This window comes from Engystomops pustulosus, unplaced genomic scaffold (assembly GCF_040894005.1).
Source record: "Engystomops pustulosus unplaced genomic scaffold, aEngPut4.maternal MAT_SCAFFOLD_573, whole genome shotgun sequence".
Classification (NCBI taxonomy): domain Eukaryota; kingdom Metazoa; phylum Chordata; class Amphibia; order Anura; family Leptodactylidae; genus Engystomops; species Engystomops pustulosus.
Genome location: NW_027285452.1, coordinates 26,884 through 48,197, shown reverse-complemented (window position 1 = coordinate 48,197; position 21,314 = coordinate 26,884). Strand labels below are relative to the sequence as shown.

The 21,314-nt window shown below is 42.1% G+C and overlaps 1 protein-coding gene across 2 annotated transcripts; it reads right to left on the bottom strand.

Moving 5' to 3' along the window:
• Positions 1-3,644: 3,644 nt before the first annotated feature.
• Positions 3,645-20,368, bottom strand: LOC140111729 (DNA/RNA-binding protein KIN17-like). 2 transcript variants are annotated; one of them, XM_072132419.1, is made up of 13 exons: positions 20,127-20,368; positions 19,718-19,812; positions 18,947-18,990; positions 18,522-18,644; positions 17,874-18,055; positions 15,231-15,279; positions 13,227-13,284; positions 13,010-13,136; positions 10,234-10,284; positions 9,612-9,680; positions 9,365-9,464; positions 8,999-9,099; positions 3,645-3,887 (listed from the first exon to the last, which is right to left on the bottom strand). In XM_072132419.1, the coding sequence occupies exons 1-13, from the start codon at positions 20,238-20,240 to the stop codon at positions 3,825-3,827; spliced, it is 1,176 nt and encodes a 391-aa protein (XP_071988520.1). In that variant the 5' UTR covers positions 20,241-20,368; the 3' UTR covers positions 3,645-3,824. The 2 variants fall into 2 exon arrangements, with proteins under 2 accessions (XP_071988520.1, XP_071988521.1); XM_072132420.1 differs by having other exon boundaries at positions 13,010-13,133; positions 20,127-20,365.
• Between the last annotated feature and the right edge of the window lie 946 nt (positions 20,369-21,314).

Below are 21,314 nucleotides of genomic sequence, written 5' to 3'. Positions count from 1 at the left end.
CCCCTTAAAGACACAGCCAGCCAGGTTTTTTTTTTATTAAGACATGTGTCGCTTCATACGGTTATAACTTTTGAACACTTTAAATTACCAACGTGAGTTTGAGATTTTTTTATGTTAGAAGTAAATTTTGGTTGGTATGTTTTGAGTTTATTTATGAAAAAACTAAACATTTGCTAAATTTTGGGAGAAATTTGTCATTTTCAAAATCTGAAATGATCTTCTTTTGAAACTGATAGTTTTCCCACCCAAATAAGTTACTTACTAAAAATGTCCCATATCTCAACTTTATGTCTTCATAAATTTTTTAAAGTAGTTTTATTATTTTATAACATTAGCAAATTGCAAATAGAACAGAGTTTATAATTTGTTCCCAAAATTTCTACTTTGAAATTTTTGGCATCAATTTTGTTTGAAATGAGTTTGAAATATAAAATTTTAAGAATCCCCCTATCAATCCCCATATTTTTCAAAAGTACACACTTCAAACTATTAAACTATCTTCTAGGAAGATTTCAACCCTTTGAGATGAAATTTAGAATGGTCGGTAATACATTAATTTTAAAATTTGTTGTCCCAACATATGGACGTTACTTGTTGTACGGACGCACAGCGAGGTGCAGAAGGGAAGGAGCACCCTGCAGCTTCCAGTTTTATCTTCTAAAACTTGGATTTTAGTTTCCTCATTGGCGCCCTTTTGTTGGCTATAAAATTTTTGTTTTTCCGCTAGTGGGGCCATGTGTGGGCAATTCTATTGCGGGATGAGATGAATTTCCCATTTGGTATACCAATTATGTAATTGTTTTTTACATAATTTTTTTTTGGTGTTCTCCATATAGCCTAATAAACATCTTATTTTTATTCTATGGGTCAGTACGATAATGTGGATACCATACTTTTTTTTTTTACGTTTTACTAAATTCCTTACAATAGAACCTAATATGGGGAAAGTTTTTGCATCGTCGTCTTCCAAGCGGTATATAATTTTTATTGTTTTATTTGTTGGATGAAATAGGTACAAATCATATTTTTTGGTGGGTTTCTTAAGCCTTTCATTGATTGAATAACATATTTTTTTTCTTTTTTATTACTTCCACCATGGGACATGAACAAGCAATCATCTATAATAACACCCTGTAATAATGGGTATTGCATAAAATCCTAAACCACCAAAAAATCCTTGGGGTTTATCTATAGACACTACTTATATGAAACTGTTTCACTTCCCCAAAAGGTTAAAGAATACAATACAAGCATTAATGACTCCAAATTCTTCTCCAAAATCAGTGCTCAATATGATTTGCAGTAAAGGTTCTGGGCTTACTCACCTCAACAACAGAGGTCATGCCCGGGGCATATATTCATGTTCTGCAGAGCTGGTACAAAACATTTACAAAGTAAAAAGCACTTCAATGGTGGTGTGTTCCACATAGTTTTCAAAAGGGCCATTCATTCAGTCCTCCACAAATGGTAGTCATCACTATGGATCCCTCAGGTTAAATTATGGGTACACATAGTGAATTCAGGAGAAGTGGACTAGCATTGTTCCATTTTCAATTCCTTTCGAGAAGCATAGATGTTCAAATACACTCAGACAACCTCCCTACAGTTTTGTACTTGGTCAAGCAAAGAGGAACCAAGAACTCTGTTACTGATGGAATGCAATGAGAATATGGTCTAGTAATAAAACAACATGACCTCATTGTCAACAATACACTTCGGTGGTCCACTCAACAACAGGGGAGATCTGCTCAGGAAGAAGACTCTGCATACATTGGTAACAAGCCTAAACATGGATGTGTACCTCCAGATCACTGAGAACAGGGGAAACCTGTTACTGGATATGATGAAACCAGGAACAATAACAAAATCCATCTTCCCTCAGTTTCCTTCAATTCCCAAGGTGCCTGAACAAATATGCAACGAGAAAACGAAGGGCACTGCAATCCTACCCCAGTAGCCCTGGAGACCTGATTGAGGCAGTTTTTTAATGCTTGCCGGATTACAGCTGACTCAACCATCAATACTTCAAACCTTAGCTGCAATCTACACATTGTCTGGTGTGGAGTCCAAAAACTGTACTAAGCTCAAGAGAGGGATAGAGGAGAAGGAGAGAGCAGAAACCACAGAGGGAGGGGCCCAATATTCCCAGGAGGGTTCTGTACCTAGTGCAATTTGTGTAATTGCCTTACCTTACACAGGTAAGGCAATGGATTTTCTATTATGAGGAAAATGTATTTGTTCATGCATTTTAGCAAGCTTGGCATCTTCATCTAGCTCACCTGTCTATTACATATACAATGTAATTTCAGTGTAGAATAAATAGCGGCGTACAAGCAGTTGTCCCCTCATTTGCAGGGGGGGGGGTTTGGAGGCAATTTATAAAACCCTGGAGAACCCCTTTAAGCACAACATAGTTAACTGTTAATTGAGTTATGCCAAGATTATTTCACTTATTTTATTTTTGGAGATTATTGAACAGCAGGGTGCACTATAACAGGAATGTAACTTAATAACCAGTGAATAAACAGAGACATCCTCTGCCGTATGACAATGCTGGCTGCACCGCAGCAAGGGCCGTGTGCGATTTTCATTCTTGCCATCAAGTACATAAACTTGATTTATGCCATTTACAAGCTAATGTTACCTAAAAACTAAATCAGACAGGAAGATTTTTTGCTCATCAAGGTTTATTCAAAGGACAAAAATGTTGCATATTAATAGTACACATCATAACTGCTTCACAATCCCTAGCAGCTAAGAAAAGTACCATGAGTTTGAGATCATGCTGCAAATATGTTCTCAAAGAGGACCAGTCACGGAGCTCCTAGCACTACCTCATTTTTAGCAGCGTTAAACTGTTAGCTTTAAAAGGAACCCTCCAATAAAGCTTGCAAACAATGCAGCGATGTACTGACTTTACAGCGGCCCAGTGTATTCATGAGGGGGCTTTTCGAGGTGCTGCTTCTTCCCCAGACCACCCCTCCCCATGCCATAGGGCGGTCCTTCTGCTTGGCTTCATGCGTCAGTCAACGCCTCCTTGCACCGTCCCCCAGGGCCAGATTAAGGCTGGTGGGGGCCACTACCAACAGTGTTTTTGGAAGTATATAGCCTGCCAACCCCCCTGTAGTATGCAGCCACTAGCCCCCGTCCCTGTAGTATACAGCCATCAGCCCCCCCCCCTGTAGAAAATGTCCACAAAATAATAAACTTCATATTGAGAAGCTGACTGTCGGAAACTGGTGGGGGCCCCGGAGCTTGAGCCCCAGGAGCCCCTCCTTTAATCCGGCCCTGCCATCCCCTCATGAATACACTGGACCGCTGAAAGCTGAGGCTATGGGACTGCTGTGTCTGCTAGCTTTATCTGAGGGTTGTGATAAAGCTAGCAGTTTAACACTGCTAAAAATGGGGTAGTGCTATGAGCTGCTTACTTTGGTAAGAAGCTCCTAGTGCACGTTTTAAAGGTGACAGGCCCTCTTTAAGTTTAAGGCAGCTTTCAACTACACAATTGCGTGGTGACATCTGCTGTACAGTATTTATGTACGTAAATGTGGAGTTATTTTCCTTAAGGTTCTGCCGCTGATCCAACCATCCATTGTAACAAATGTACAGCAAATCTTAGTAAAATAAAACAAACACAAAAATCATCATTTTTGTAAAAATAGCTTTATTTTCAGATATACCAATAAAAATGTTTTGCAATATGAAGGAATATACTTCAATAAGGAGGTACTGCATCTAGCACTCCGCAAGTTCTCTATGTAACATATATGAAAACCCTGACACAGTAGAGTTTTGGATGTTTCTGGAATATGCAGGCACACTCATCATGCCATCTTGGAAAAATCCTCATAGGGGAGGCCTTCCACCTTCCGGCCAGTCAGAGGTCCCTATAAATGGAGAAGGGAAAAGTTACAAATGTCTACACCATGATGGAGGAAGATGACAAAAACTAGTTACGGTAACAACATACTTAACCCCTTTAGGACGCCAGCCAATTTGTATGTTAAAGGAAACCTACCATTTGATTTCAGGCATTATGAAGCAAACATACCTTGTGAATGCTGTAGCTACACTGATGCAGGTACATACACTCACCGGCCACTTTATTAGGTACACCTGTCCAACTGCTAGTTAACACTTAATTTCTAATCAGCCAATCACATGGCGGCAACTCAGTGCATTTAGGCATGTAGACATGGTCAAGACAATCTCCTGCAGTTCAAACCGAGCATCAGTATGGGGAAGAAAGGTGATTTGAGTGCCTTTGAACGTGGCATGGTTGTTGGTGCCAGAAGGGCTGGTCTGAGTATTTCAGAAACTGCTGATCTACTGGGATTTTCACGCACAACCATCTCTAGGGTTTACAGAGAATGGTCCGATAGAAAGGCAACAGTGACTCAAATCGCCACCCGTTACAACCAAGGTAGGCAGAAGAGCATCTCTGAACGCACAGTACATTGAACTTTGAGGCAGATGGGCTACAGCAGCAGAAGACCACACCGGGTGCCACTCCTTTCAGCTAAGAACAGGAAACTGAGGCGACAATTTGCACAAGCTCATCGAAATTGGACAGTAGAAGATTGGAAAAACGTTGCCTGGTCTGATGAGTCTCGATTTCTGCTGCGACATTCGGAAGGTAGGGTCAGAATTTGGCGTCAACAACATGAAAGCATGGATCCATCCTGCCTTGTATCAACGGTTCAGGCTGGTGGTGTCATGGTGTGGGGAATATTTTCTTGGCACTCTTTGGGCCCCTTGGTACCAATTGAGCATCGTTGCAACACCACAGCCTACCTGAGTATTGTTGCTGACCATGTCCATGCCTTTATGACCACAATGTACCCAACATCTGATGGCTACTTTCAGCAGGATAATGCGCCATGTCATAAAGCTGGAATCATCTCAGACTGGTTTCTTGAACATGACAATGAGTTCACTGTACTCAAATGGCCTCCACAGTCACCAGATCTCAATCCAATAGAGCATCTTTGGGATGTGGTGGAACGGGAGATTCGCATCATGGATGTGCAGCCGACAAATCTGCGGCAACTGTGTGATGCCATCATGTCAATATGGACCAAAATCTCTGAGGAATGCTTCCAGCACCTTGTTGAATCTATGCCATGAAGAATTGAGGCAGTTCTGAAGGCAAAAGGGGGTCCAACATGTTACTAGCATGGTGTACCTAATAAAGTGGCCGGTGAGTGTATCTTGTTTAATCCCTCAACCGAGTGATTTTGCTGAAAAAAAATTTTTTATAAAACTAAGATAATGAAGCTCTGTCGCTTGTGTGCTGGGGCTTGGTACTTCTCTTCTCCTCTCACATTAGAGAGGTTTTCCCATCTTGGCATTCACATTTAATTGAATTAATTACCGTGTGAGGATAATTGCTCATAAACGTAGCCTTGCTGCCCCTTAGAAACAAGTTAGCTTCCTTGGATACAACCACACCGCACATGTACCATTTATCTCTGCTTGACCACCTGGCTTCAGTGTTCTTTGCACAAAGAAGAGAAATCTTACAGCCGTCCTGTGGTAATCCCTCCAGCAGAGGTGGTCATATCCAAGGACACAGTCTTGTTTCTAATGGACTATATTACTACATTTATGAGAAATTATCTTTACACAGGTAAACATTTTTTGACAACATCTAATGAAGAAATGTATATATGTTACAGATTAATGAAATTGAATGTGAATGCCCAGACCAGAATACCCCTTTAAGCATGCACTGCTTGAGAGAATGATGTAATCTAACGGTGTTGTGCCTGACAGGCAGAAGTAATCATTCACTACACCATCCCCCAGCTGCTGAATAAGTGTGATCCATCTTAGGTTGATTAGTCCTGTCTTAACAGTTCAGGAAGCTCCGTGTAATGTGCAGGCTGAAGGCAATCCAGCTTTCCCAAGATCCTGAATGTTAAAATTGGTGGGCGATACGGTGGTTTAGTGGTTAGCATTACAGCCTTGCAGCGCTGGGGAACTGGGTTCAAGTCCCAGGGTCAACATCTGCAAAGAGTTTGTATGTTCTCTCCGTGTTTGCGTGGGTTACCTCTGGGTCCTCCGGTTTTCCCCCCAATCTCCAAAACATACTGGTAGGTTGATTAGATTGTGAGCCCAATTGGGGACAGTGGCCGATTTGGGAAACTGCGTATTCTGTGTGTGCTATATAAATAAAGGAATTATTATTAATAGTTTTTATTCAGGAAAACCACTCAGCTCAGGGATAAAACAGGATATGTGCCTGCATCAGTGTAGCTACAGCATTCTGAAGGTAAGTTTGGTTCATAATGCATCAAATCAAATGGTAGGTTTCCTTTAAAGCTCAGACCTTCTTTTCTTTTTAAAAAAAATCTGCCCATTGTCTCTTCTCCTCAGATTTTCAAGAGTTTTCAAAAACGCTATTTTTGGCATGCGGTTTATTTAGTAAGTGCCTTTTATAAGCCTATGTAGTGTAAGCCCCGACAAGTAACTCCATTTTATGAACTTAACATCTCAAACTATTTAAATCAACATTTGAGAAGAATGTTGACCCTTTTCTTTCTCAGGAATCCAAAAAAAATTATAAAATAAATATGGAATAAAATATTTACATTTCAGTTTTTTATAAGAATATTCTCATTTAGCCCCAAAATGTATATATCTAGAGGGCATTAATAGTAAAAATACACCCCAAAATTTTTGGACGGTTTTTCCAGAGTATGTCAATACACATGAATGTCACATGCCGTTTCGGTGCACAGCGATGTCCAGATGGGAATTAGTGCTATTGGGATTTTGGTGGGCCAATTTGGCTATAAATATATTCATGTGCCACGTACTAGCAGATCCCCTAAAGGATTAGTACAATAGGAAACCCACAACATTTTGTAAACAACCTCCCTCAAACAATTTATCTAGGGTTACATTGGGCATTTTAATATCCGAGATGCTCGCCAAAATGCAATACAAAATGAATGGTGCAAAGTAAAAATTGCATTGTCCTGTCAAATGTATAATTTTAGTGCTAAATGTATTTTGCCCAAATAATGCCACTGGGGAAAACACGTAAAAAATCATTACACGGGTTCTCCCAGGTACGCCAATACCAAATATGTGGCAATAATCTACAGGCTGGGAGCAAGGCAGGGCTCAGAAGGGAAGAACTGGCATTTGCAGCACAAACATTTTACTATTTTTTTCTGGCATCATGAAGCTTTTGTAGATGCCCTTAGGGACCAGTACAGTAGAAAACCCAGAGAACTGACCCTAATTTGAAAATATCACCCCTCAATGAATTTAGGGGCATAGTGAGCATTTTAACCCCACAGGTGGACCCCAAAGATAATACATAATGGACAGTGCATAGTAAAAATTTTTGTATTTTGCTTCCAAATACAGTATCTTGTACTCAGCTCATGCCACTGGAGACAAACACCCCAAAAAATCATTATGCAGCTTATCCTGGGTATGGCAGTATCACACATATATATATATATACCGTAATCTACAGGCTGGGCACACGGCAGGGTGCAGTATGTGGTATTATGTATAAGCTGTGGAAAGTACATCAGCCACATTCATCCCAGGCACTTCTTGCAAAGAAGTCCCAAGGCGCCTTCTCGCAGACAAAAATTGGGCCTTCATTCCTGCTAGCTGACTCCGTATCTGAGGCCATTATACTCCTCTGACACCATATAGGTTCTATGGCCCATACTGAAGTAGCTACCGGTCATATGCAGCAAAAACTGGTCATGATATAATATGACACTGGGTACAAAAGCTCACTAGGCACACATGGCAGTTGAGTGCGTTATCCGTGCAGAAAGGATCTGATGCAACAATAATACACACCGCACTACACACAAATGCGTTTGGGGGGGAAGTGGATGATGGGAGTGATCACAAAGGGGTGAGCCACAGGATGATGAGTGTAATCACACCGGGAAGAAGACAGGGGATAATAGGAGTATAGGATGAGTGATCAGGTAGAATGGGTGTAGTAGTATTAGTTAATATTGGCATAGTAGCAAAGGCAATCTGCTCCTCTCTCCAGATGGAGAATGGAGCCGCTGGGGAGAAGGAAAACAGTTTAAACAGCCCATTTTGGCTGTAAAGCGCGGTGATTGACCAGTCAAGTCCAACTGACCAATCAAAGTGATCCCCGGGGCAGGACCGTTCTGATTGGGCGACTTCACCAGACCAAATACAAGCCAACATGTCAGGCAACATGGTGATGATTTGTGTGTATTCAGCAGCCATGACTTACTATTACTGCATAGAGATCTAAGTGACAGTAGTAATAGTACATCAAGGAGCTCCAAGAGTTTAACACCTTTTTGACAGACGATATAACTGTATGTCCCAGTGCCATTAAAGATGTTTGTAGAGGACTCATAGGCTGAACCCTGTTCAACCAGGGTACGTAACCACCAATGCGTTAAGTGCTGGTACAGATTCTCAGATTGTGGGGAAAAGACCACCAGAAGGCAATTTAAAATGTGCTCGCTCCGAACACTGGTGTTACATTACAGCTGACAGACGGCGGTTCAGCTCCAAAAACAAATAGCGTCCAGCTCACCCAGAAAGCTCTTGGTTTCCCACAGAGAAGTGGAAGAAGTAACCAGAAGTCCATCGGTTCAACAGCATACACAAGGAATAAACTACAGAACATCGATGGGAATCCATATAAAATAGCAACTTTTATTTCATCCACCTAAAAATCCAGGCATCATGATCATGGACACAGCAAAAAAACTATGCGGAGTTAGTCATGATCAAGTCCAATAGGACGAAACGCATCATTTTTTAGCTGTGTCCATGATCATGATGCCTGGATTTTTATGTGGAAGAAATACAAGTTACAATTATATACGGATTCCCGGTGTAAACAGAAAACATACTGCTACATGTTGCTACTGCAACAACTCCTACAGCGCTTGGGGATGTAATAATACATGTGGGAAAGGGGTTAATCATGGAATCATTTACAAATATATGAATATTCATTTTTACTTACAGAGCTGATAACTATTGTAGCAGAAAAGGATTTTTCATTTATACTCTCCAAAGTGCCAACATTTCCCTTGTATCCTCCATTTAATATTAGAACTTGCTTCCCTGGTACAGAAAGAGAAAAAAAGGTTACATATCCATCCGAAATCCCTAGAGCCTCCAGAATGAGGGGGAGTGTCTAGCAGATCCCACTTTATTATTGCAATTATTACAGCAACATTACATAACAAAACAATGAAAGCTTTTTAAATGAGAATTTTCACAATAACTTGAAGATGGACACCAGTATAGAATTACCAGAAATCTGCAATGTTGGCTTATTCTGAGACATTCATAGGCTGATGTTCCTTCAATGAGAGAGATCATTTACCTGGAACTGGGATAACCGTTTCTAGATGTGTCTGATCCAACTTCAGTTTGTCCCCAGAATCGTTAAGTTTCACTATTGCTGTATATCTATCAATCACCTCCTAAATAAGAAAAACACATGTATTGATGAGGATATATCTAGTAACACATAGCCAGTGTGCTAGGCCTGACAAATTCACATCATCTCCAGTGAACCCATCCCAAGATCAGAAACATCTGCCATAGCAACACACCATGGAGAGAGTTACCTTTACTACAGCTTTCTTCTTGTAATATTTTTCCCCCAACTTCTTTGTTATAATTTTCACAACAATTTCCTAAAAAAATAAAAAGTACATATAGATCAGACTGAAGATGATTATGTAAAGTATTTCTAGACAGTCTTAAACTTCCCCAGAAGTATTATCCAACATCAGACAGTGATATATCTGATGCAGCAGAAGACTGTCTAGTTCTATTCCACACTGGTCTAATGTCCAACACTTTAGGGGAAATTTACAAATTCGCTCCTCTTATCCCTTAATAGATATAAAACCAGGACGTTTTTAAACCTGCTCCACAAATTACGAAAGCAGATTGATAGTGAAGATACAATATCTAAGCTCTAGTTACCAACAAACAAATACAGGCGGCACAGTGAGACAAAAGGATTGTAATCCAGTGTGGGTGCAGGCTCCAGGGATTCGACTCAAAACCCCAGCGGATATCCAAAATTTGTAGACAGAAGAGCAGCACTCCTTGGTATTCAAAATTTATTCACAAGTGGAAAATACAGTGCAACGTTTCGGCTGGCTCAATGCAGCCATCTTCAAGCTCTAGTTACCATATGCCATGAATTCTTAGGAAGAGGATACTGAATGTGCGGCTTACCGGATGCAACCAGTGATCCGTTCGCTCAGTTTTCTTCTTTTTCTCCTCCATCTGTTCACATAGAATACAGAATTTAATTTCAATAAATAGCACTTAGATATAGGTTATATTTCTGAAATATACAAGACATAAACCATTAAAACACATTACCAAGCCTCTATAAAACATGGAATATGGTTACCATATATACTCAAGTATAAGCCGACCCCTAATTTTACCACCAAAAACTGGGAAAACTTATAAGTATAAGCCGAGGGTGGGAAATGCATTGGTCACAGACCTCCCTCGTATACAGCCTGCCCCCGTGTAGTATACAGCCTGCCCAGCCTGCCCCCGTGTAGTATACAGCCTGCCCCCGTGTAGTATACAGCCTGCCCAGCCTGCCCCCGTGTAGTATACAGACTGCCCAGCCTGCCCCCGTGTAGTATACAGCCTGCCCCCGTGTAGTATACAGCCTGCCCCCGTGTAGTATACAGCCTGCCCCCGTGTAGTATACAGCCTGCCCCCGTGTAGTATACAGCCTGCCCCCGTGTAGTATACAGCCTGCCCCCGTGTAGTATACAGCCTGCCCCCGTGTAGTATACAGCCTGCCCCCGTGTAGTATACAGCCTGCCCCCGTGTAGTATACAGCCTGCCCCCGTGTAGTATACAGCCTGCCCCCGTGTAGTATACAGCCTGCCCCCGTGTAGTATACAGCCTGCCCAGCCTGCCCCCGTGTAGTATACAGCCTGCCCAGCCTGCCCCCGTGTAGTATACAGCCTGCCCAGCCTGCCCCCGTGTAGTATACAGCCTGCCCAGCCTGCCCCCGTGTAGTATACAGCCTGCCCAGCCTGCCCCCGTGTAGTATACAGCCTGCCCAGCCTGCCCCCGTGTAGTATACAGCCTGCCCACGTGTAGTATACAGCCAGACCAGCCTGCCCCGTGTAGTATACAGCCAAACCCAGCATTAAAAAAATAAATAATAAACTTATATACTCACCCTCCGGTGGCCCAGATGTGCAGCGCTGCTCCCCCGATGTCCGCGCGGCTCGTCTTCAGGCATCCGTGCCCGTCTTCTTTCTTCTGCAGGGCGCCGCCATTGATCTCCCCTGGCAGGCGCCGAAGACAGCACGGAAGCAAGAAGACGAGCAGCGCGGACATCGGACATCGGGGGAGCAGCGCTGCACATCGGGGCCACCGGAGGGTGAGTATATAAGTTTATTATTTTTAAAGTATTTTTTACTTATTTATTTGACTCGTGTATAAGCCAAGGGGAAGTTTTTCAGCTTATACACGAGCATACACTCACCGGCCACTTTATTAGGTACACCTGTCCAACTGCTAGTTAACACTTAATTTCTAATCAGCCAATCACATGGCGGCAACTCAGTGCATTTAGGCATGTAGACATGGTCAAGACAATCTCCTGCAGTTCAAACTGATCATCAGTATGGGGAAGAAAGGGGATTTGAGTGCCTTTGAACGTGGCATGGTTGTTGGTGCCAGAAGGGCTGGTCTGAGTATTTCAGAAACTGCTGATCTACTGGGATTTTCACGCACAACCATCTCTAGGGTTTACAGAGAATGGTCCGAAAAAGAAAAAACATCCATTGAGCGGCAGTTCTGTGGGTGGAAATGCCTTGTTGATGCCAGAGGTCAGAGGAGAATGGGCAGACTGGTTCGAGCTGATAGAAAGGCAACAGTGACTCAAATCGCCACCTGTTACAACCAAGGTAGGCAGAAGAGCATCTCTGAACGCACAGTACGTCAAACTTTGAGGCAGATGGGCTACAGCAGCAGAAGACCACACTGGGTGCCACTCCTTTCAGCTAAGAACAGGAAACTGAGGCTACAATTTGCACAAGCTCATCGAAATTGGACAGTAGAAGATTGGAAAAACGTTGCCTGGTCTGATGAGTCTCGATTTCTGCTGCGACATTCGGATGGTAGGGTCAGAATTTGGCGTCAACAACATGAAAGCATGGATCCATCCTGCCTTGTATCAACGGTTCAGGCTAGTGGTGGTGGTGTCATGGTGTGGGGAATATTTTCCTGGCACTCTTTGGGCCCCTTGGTACCAATTGAGCATCGTTGCAACGCCACAGCCTACCTGAGTATTGTTGCTGACCATGTCCATCCCTTTATGACCACAATGTACCCAACATCTGATGGCTACTTTCAGCAGGATAATGCGCCATGTCATAAAGTTGGAATCATCTCAGACTGGCTTCTTGAACATGACAATGAGTTCACTGTACTCAAATGGCCTCCACAGTCACCAGATCTCAATCCAATAGAGCATCTTTGGGATGTGGTGGAACGGGAGATTTGCATCATGGATGTGCAGCCGACAAATCTGCGGCAACTGTGTGATGCCATCATGTCAATATGGACCAAAATCTCTGAGGAATGCTTCCAGCACCTTGTTGCATCTATGCCACGAAGAATTGAGGCAGTTCTGAAGGCAAAAGAGGGTCCAACCCGTTACTAGCATGGTGTACCTAATAAAGTGGCCGGTGAGTGTATACGGTAGTCTCTCTCATTAAAAGAAAAAAATAATAAATACATATGTGGATATGTCATCTTTGCCTAACATCACTGGTGGTTTCACCCTCTCCCATAAGTATTTCCCAGAGCCAACTACAGGGAGGTTTCCCCACAGACTCCCCCCATACAACAAGGCTCCCTGCCCATACACAGCCTAATGCAAGATTATTTTGGTATAAAAAGAAAAAAATAAAATAAAATTATGTGCGGCACACAACCTAGCCAACAGCTCTGATGTATTATCCCTTACCTCAATGATTTCATCGAGGGCAGACTTCTTTTTCTTATCTTTGGGTGGGTTCAGAGTGGGATCTTTTCTTTTAACTGGTCCAGTCACTGCAGGGGGTTTCAGTGCATTGCTTGCTAGTGAACCACTGCTCAAAGAAAGCAGCAGTGTAACGTTAAGACCCTCATCTGATACATCTTGGCGATACAGTTGTGAATGAATGTCAGAAGAAAAATCTTACCTTGGCTTGGAGGATGATGGTCCTGAAGCACTTGCTCCTTTAGCCAGATTGAATACCACTTAGGGAGAATAAAAAAGTTCATGTTAAGCATCAGTAGGATACTAGAGCACAGAGCCAATAGGCCAAAACATCAAGAAAGAATCTTTACACTGATGGTGTCTTCATCACACCCTGAGGCCAAATAACTGCATATTTAGTCATTTAAATACCCCTTTACAGAAATATACCCAATATCAAATTGTGATGTTTCATCAACATAATCCAACTAATTCTGCTTTCACACAGACGTTGTGCAGACGTATACGGCGCCCAGCCTTGTGGCACCGTAGAATGCATGGGAAAAATAGTTTCCCATGTTTACTATGGAGAGGGGAGGGGTGAACAATGTGCTCAGCACGCTATCGTATGCTTTCCTAGGCAAAAATGCGGTAGTATGAAAGTAGTTTATGGTTCCATCATGACTAATATAAATTATGGATCAAACTTGAGCAAGTCTTGGCACCATGCCCCCTTACTTACTGTACTTTTCTACAGGACTTACAAGACTCAGTTTAGACTCCACAATGACCTGACTGAATATGAAAATCAATGCATCTCCACCACCCAATCTCGTACTCCATCTCATTCATCTACCTGCTCTTTTTTGACACTTGGGCCCACATACACAGAGATTTGGGAATGGAGGGTCACAGTCATTACAAACTGAGGAGTGGTCTAAAGTATTTAAGCTTTGCCACAAGTCTTGCTCTGCTAGAACCCAAGAGACTAATTTTAAGATTTTGTACCACTGGTACATGGTCCTCGCCAGACACATTATTTCCCACCTGTCTGTTGGCGTTGCGGGGACCCTGGAGGCGCTTTGTATGGTGGGGCTTTACAAGTATCCAACCCTTTTCTGGGAAAAGGTCATAGCCCTAATCAAGGGCCTAACAGGAATTCAACTGGAGAACTCGCCCCTTACTCTACTTCTACTAGTTTCAAAAATTTTGGTTATCTCCAGGCTATAGAAATCCTCAACAGGCCCTTCTGTAAATGAATGGTACCGGGAGCTCTTACACCTGCAACGATTAGAAGAGCTCATAGCCAGATCCTTGCAAACATTTGAGACAAAGCTAAAGATCTGGGAACTTAACAGAAGTCTCCTTGTTTTGCTTCTCTTAGTTAAAGGGGTGTTCACATTTCAGCAAATTAATGTCATGGTTTGTATAATGAAAAATTATATAATTTTCAAATATACTTTCTGTATCAATTCTTCACAGATTTCTAGATCTCTGCTTGCTGTCCTGCTATAGAAATCTTCCATGTTTAATTCCAGTGAACAGAAATCTGACCATGGTCACACAGGTGCACGGCTCATTAGTATCAGAGAGTGATCAGAGCTGTGTGATATAATGAGCCGTGCACCTGTGTGACCACGGACAGATTTCTTTCCACTAGAAATAAACAATGAAGCTTTCTATAAAAGAACAACAAGCAGAGATCTAGAAAACTGTGAGGAACTGATACAGAATGTATATTGGAAAGTTGTATAACATTTCATTACACAAACAATATCAATTATTTGTTGAAATGGGAGCTCCCCTTTAATGGAAGTGAGCCCTAAACCCTGATGTACACCCTGGCACCTGCCCTATTTAGTCAGGTCCTGTACCTCCCCACCTGTGGTATAGATTCCAGACACTTCATCTTTTCCTTCATTTAAAGTCTCTTTTTGTCACTTTCTCGTCACAGCCATGTTATGTTTCTCCTACACATTGTGTATGCTGTCATTAATGAACCCTACACGCTGTTGTAAATCTGCGCTACATTCGTAACCTGTATTACGTCAGTACTGTGCAGATGTTTATTACATACTCAGATGTTTGCCTTATTTTTTTTTTCTACTTTGTAAATTATTGCTTGTGACTTTAGCACTCAGTAAATCCCTCTTGAACTATAAAGTAATCCAACTTATAAAAACAGCACAAGACATCACTTTAAACGACAAAATGTGGGAGCACATACCTTTCTCCTCCTCATTTTCTCTATTCAACTCTGTGTAGACCGGAGTCTCCTGTAATACAAACATTTACGTCATGACAAGAACCTTTATTCAGTTAGCACTGTAGCAGTGGACGCTGTAGATCTTTGCACTTGTGGTTTATGTCAGGAGGATTACCCAATGTAACATATGCAAGCTGAAAGAGGAGTTGCATATCTTTAATATGACACCAAAAGTATGTGTCTAGGTACTACATTACTGAACACACGGGACCCTCCCCCTGCAGCCTCTAAATTCGACTCAAATCAGGCAAAAATGAATCTTTTCAGCTAATTCTAACATGACTTTAGAGGATAATTTATTTTATAAGCAAAAGGTGAGATTTCACATAAATAATGGGATTCTAGAAAGGACATTTCATGCGGCTAGTATAATGCAGTAAAAAGCCGGTGACAGGCTATGTCTGGGTCGTGGGGTAGTGTATAGTCATATTTTATAGACTGCACACACCTGACTCTTCACAACAGGACCATCTCATAATAAGCCGATAGCTTTCTGAAAAGGGGTATTCCAACCTGGGCATTCACATATAATTTAATTCATCTGCCAATTTATATTATATATACACACATTTCTTAAATTGCATGTTATTAACAAGTACGTTTATGAAGATAATTTTCCATAAAAGTAGCCATGTTGTTCCTTAGAAACAAGACACGGTCACTGGATATGACCACCACCGTGCTCTTCCAGAGATGGCCAGACATACACCTCACCACCTGGATTCAGCGTTCATTATAACAAATAAATGTACCGTATATACTCGAGTATAAGCCGACCCGAGTATAAGCCGAGACCCCTAATTTTACCACCGAAAACTGGGAAAACCTATCGACTCGAGTATAAGCCGAGGGTGTAGTATACAGCCAGTCCCCATGTAGTATACAGCCAACCAGCCCCCATGTAGTATACAGCCAACCAGCCCCCATGTAGTATACAGCCAACCAGCCCCCATGTAGTATACAGCCAACCAGCCCCCATGTAGTATACAGCCAACCAGCCCCCATGTAGTATACAGCACAGCCCCCAGTAGTATACAGCACTGCCCCCAGTAGTATACAGCACTGCCCCCAGTAGTATACAGCACTGCCCCCAGTAGTATACAGCACTGCCCCCAGTAGTATACAGCACAGCCCCCAGTAGTATACAGCACAGCCCCCAGTAGTGCACAGCCCCCAGTAGTATACAGCTTGTCCCCAGTAGTATACAGCCTGCCCCTATTAGTATACAGATACTAAAAATAAACTTAATACTCACCCTCCGTTGTCCCGATGTTCGTCGCGGCTCCCGGTGGCTTCCGATCCCCATCGCGGCTCCCGGCGGCTTCTTCACTCTTCTCTGGCCGGGAGATAGCGCCGGCCGTCGCACACTGTGATGCAGCGCTGTCGCCGCTGATGACATCATCCGCAGCGACAGCGTCGCATCACAGTGTGCGACGGCCGGCAGATCGCATGAACGCGACTCTGCCGGCTAGAGAAGACAGAAGAGAAGACGCGGGGGGCCGCGACAGGGATCGGGAGCCGCGAGGAACATCGGAGACATCGGAGGGTGAGTAGTAATTTATTTTTTTTTTATCATTGACTCGTGTAAAAGCAGAGGCGAGGTTTTTCAGCACATTTTTTGTGCTGAAAAACTCGGCTTATACATGAGTGTATACGGTATATACATGGCAGATGAATTAAATGTGAATGCCCAATGAGAATATCCCTTTAACCCCTAAAGGACACAGACCTTTTGCATTTTTACATTTCACTTTCAAAAACCCATTACTTTTTTTTATTTTTCTGTGTACACAGCAGTATGGGGGCTTGTTTTCAGTTTAACATGTTCCTAGTAATAGCATTTAACTGCCCATGTCGTTTACTGAGAAACTAGAAAAAATCCGGTAAAACTGATGAAAAAACACATTTGCGCCATTTTCTATTGAGCCTTGTTTTTAAGGCTTTCTTTGTGCTCTCCAAATGACTCCTCCACTTTATTCTATGGGTCAGTATGTATGATCACGGAGATACTAATTATATATTTAGGTTTTATTATGTTTTAGTAGATTTAAAAATGTTTTCCCATATTTTGAGGCCAATAACTTTTTCATACTTTGGGGACTGTGCAACCTTTTGATCACTTTTTATTAAAATAATTATGTGTTGGAAAAATGGCAAAAAAATGGCATTTTGGACATTTTGGTTAATCACTGGGAATAATAGTTTTTCTATTTTGATAGATCGGCATTTAGGGACGTGACAATGCCCAACATGTTTACAATTTCATCTACTTATGTTTATCTGGGGTGGGGGGCCGCGATTTGAACTTTTAGGTTTTAATTTTTAATATATTTTTCTAAAAAAAAAGAAAAAAAAAAAAGTTTTACTGTATATTTAGTAACCCTAGGGTACCTAAACCCTACACGGTCCGATTGATCCTTCCATATACTGCAATACTACGGTATTGCAGTATATGGAGATTTTCTATTGATCTGTAATAGTGCGTGGTTACAACCGCTACCTCACAATGACGTTGGGAAAAGTCATGGTGCTTCAAGGGGTTAAGTGCTCATTGAGGTAACACAGGTAAACATATGAAAAAGACAACATTATGGTGTAAAATACCTCCTCTTTTTCACTCTTGCCCCTTTTTACTTGCTCTTCAATAAATTTTGCAGTCCTTTCCTCATCATCAAGATCTTGTTTTTTTTTTCTCTCTAGTTCTTCTTGTCTCTTGATTGTTTCGGGATCCCTGTCTATGTACTGAATGTACCAGCCCTTTGGAGTTTCATCCACTTTACATAAACCTACGAAGATATAAAAACAACCAATCAATTTGGATGTAATTTAAGAATAATTTGAGCCTAAACATTCACAGGAACGTTGGTGGATGTATACATGTCCCCTGTAGGCCGGCATTGGCCACACAGAGCGGTACAGAGCTAAATGGTGCGGCAACGTACCTGGAGTAAAGATAGGACATGTCCCAGCTTTCCCCATATTACGGCGCCGTGCACCATTTCTATGGAGAGGGGCAGGGACGAACACTGCTCAGCCCTCCTCCTCTCCCATGCAGCATTAAGAGGTAAAAGATGACACCAGATAAAAATGACAAGAGGTAGGTAAAAAAAAAAAAAAAAAAAAAGGCTAAACCTGAATATAAACAGTTAACATACAATATAACATACAATATAAACTTTACATAGATAATTATCATTATCTTGTTGTGATTATCAGGCCTACATGACAAAAGACAAGTAAAAGAAATGTTACCTTCTCTGCCCAGCCACTTTGTGAAGTCTGTTAGTGTCTCCCACTGCGTGGCATTCATGTGGACGTGCTCTCTGTGACTGATGTACTCATTGTATACAATGTTATTGTGCACACGCTTTGTTCCTAGAAGGTATAAAAGTGTAAAAATGTGTATTAGAAATGCATTGTATCAGCCAACAGGTAGAAAAGACTATCCCAATAAAGTTTTTGGCAAATATCTTAACTGAATGATGCATATGGCTGCGTTAAATGTTTTATTGCAGGTTACCTTAGTATAAAACAAACAGTATACTACTTAACCCTAGGCCAAAATTAGCGATCCAAAGTAGATACATATTGGAAGAATGTTCTGGCATAAACACAAAATCTTTAATCACTGACTTACAGCTTTAGGGAAAGAAAACGTAAACACGGCGGTTTCTTACCAAAACGTCTTCTTAGAAGTTCTACAAAATCATTGCGGAATTCCCTTTAAAATAAAGAAATATAATGACAGTAAGAAAAAAAATTAGAAAGAACAAATCAACATTTCTATAATAGCAGCAGCAGATTACAGCTCCAGTTACACAGAAAGACATATGATCCGTGTTTGTGGAGTGACCCTCACTGACCACACACATATCTGATAACTAATTCAAGTGTTGCAGGTAAATTGAATGATTTTCAGTTTTCTCACAACTAGATTAAGATTAAAAGTGTTAATCTACATACATACACGTTAATCTAATGACCCATCCCGCTGGGGCTATGAACCCACAGGAATATGCATCCAGGATGTTACCGGCAGACCCCAAGCTGCCATGTGATACGATCAGAACCCTGTGATCACTGCTACTTACCTGGTTGTTTGTGCCATCCCTAGAACGTGGTATTATATTGAGCCCTGGCCACCACCTCCTGCAATCTTCTTCTGAAGCATTGCCATAGAAAGGTGGCACCTGAGAACAAGGCCGCAGAACAACTGCTGCAGAATCCTGACACAGCGGTCGCCCAGGGGTTCTTACAATATAAATGATACAGGAAGCTGCCAGAATAAAATGCGCAGGGATAGGCACCACCCGGCTCGGTCATGGTGCGGCGAGACACAGACGGCATATACATGAGGCCTAGGTCATACATGTGACATAAATATATAGTCTATGGTGATGTAGGAAGCAGTACACGGACATTGTGTGGTTTCTACAGGTTATACTCACTGAGAGAAGTAATCCATGAACTGCTGGGGGTTCTCAGACGCCAGGAGCAGCTGCCGCTGGTGGGACTCGGACATGCAGTGACACTTGAAGCCATTCTTAAAGAGATAGAAAGAGAAGGATAACAATTTCTAAGTGTTAGGCTTTCCAGGAAAATCTGTATCTCCAATAAATATTATTTACCTATAAACTTCCAAACCCCCCGATCAGCCCATCATAAAGCAAAGTGACATTAGCTTAACCTATGTACCCCAAAACCTGCCTGCAAAAGAGTATGAGGAAGGCGGTGAAGGGGTTAATGGCAGGATAACAGGTGACCCAGAATGCAGTGTACATAATGACATGACCCCACCACAGACTCCTATAGACTACTAGCAGGCAGGGGCACACGTGCCACACACAGATCAGTCACCTCGTCCCGGCACTGCTTCTGGCACATCTGGCAGTACCATCTCAGCTTCTGAAGTCCCTTCGATTTAATGCGGTTGGCGATCGCCTTCGGTGTGAGAAAATCTGACTTGCCCATAGCTCCAAACCCGCAGCTCCCGGCAGCGTATCCGACAACAATGCTCTACGTAGTACATTACGTCACCACGTCAGGAAGAGAAGCGGGGCCTGAGTGATGCTTCTACGGGGGAGGAGCGAGCGGTAGTGCCGCCATCTTTGTAATGGGAATTTGCCAGTGGTATGCCGGTACTAATATGCGAAGTCTGTATGAGAACTCCCTATATAGCAGTCATTCACTGCTTCATGTACATCTATTGTAGTCTCAGGGGTATTCAGTAATTTTAGTATTGAGCAGCTGAAAAATTTCATCTCTCTGCAACTGATTGTTTTTTGATGTCATGTACATAAGGCGATCTAATTTTTTTCATTAATAATTGTATAGTTTCTGATTTTTTGTTTTGTTGCCGAAGGGCTCTATCAGACGGGCATTTTTGACGTTAGTATGCAATCCGTTTTTTTGCGGATAGCCTACTCTACTGACTCATTGATTTCTATGGGTCTGTTCACACGACCATTTTTTTCACAGATGTGCAGACAGTAAGGCTGCATTCACACATGGTATTTACAGTGTGTTATGTAATGTAATGCAACAGGTGGAAGAGGATATTTGCTTTAACATTTACATGTATGTGTGAATGCAGCCTCAGAAAAAAACTTGAAATATTTTTTCTCTAATGCGGAATACGGACCTTCATAGAAGTCAATGTATCTGCAAAAAAAAAAAAACTGACGGCACAAAGATGACATCTGTATACGGTCCATTTTTTCTGAAATGTTGCTAGGCAACCAACTGGGCAGGGCAGAAAATAGATTAGAAAAACAACATTTTTTTAGTAAACATGATTAAACAGATGAAATATGAAAAAAAAAAACTGATGCGGGTACAGTATGGACTGCACATGGATATCACACATGCCCCATTTTTTGCACACACACAACACGCGTGTCCCTGGTCTAACTGCTCCTGTTCTGATACACCTGTGTATCCTGGCCTGAAACCGTGAATTCCTGACACTGATCTGTGCTCTCTACTGCTTATGGCTGGGCACAGTGCTGCCCTCGGTGGTGCCACCAGTGACGCGGTGTAGTAGTC

What these genes read in the sequence shown, in the direction of transcription:
- LOC140111729 (XM_072132419.1), bottom strand. Translation starts at nt 20,240, where the DNA reads ATGGGCAAGTCAGATTTTCTCACACCGAAGGCGATCGCCAACCGCATT. An exon ending in AAAGTGGCTGGGCAGAGAAG is followed by an intron (nt 18,056 to 18,521) that starts GTAACATTTCTT and finishes ATATCTTCGTAG; the next exon opens with GTTTATGTAAAGTGGATGAA. An exon ending in CTACAATAGTTATCAGCTCT is followed by an intron (nt 3,888 to 8,998) that starts GTAAGTAAAAAT and finishes CTCCATTTATAG; the next exon opens with GGACCTCTGACTGGCCGGAA.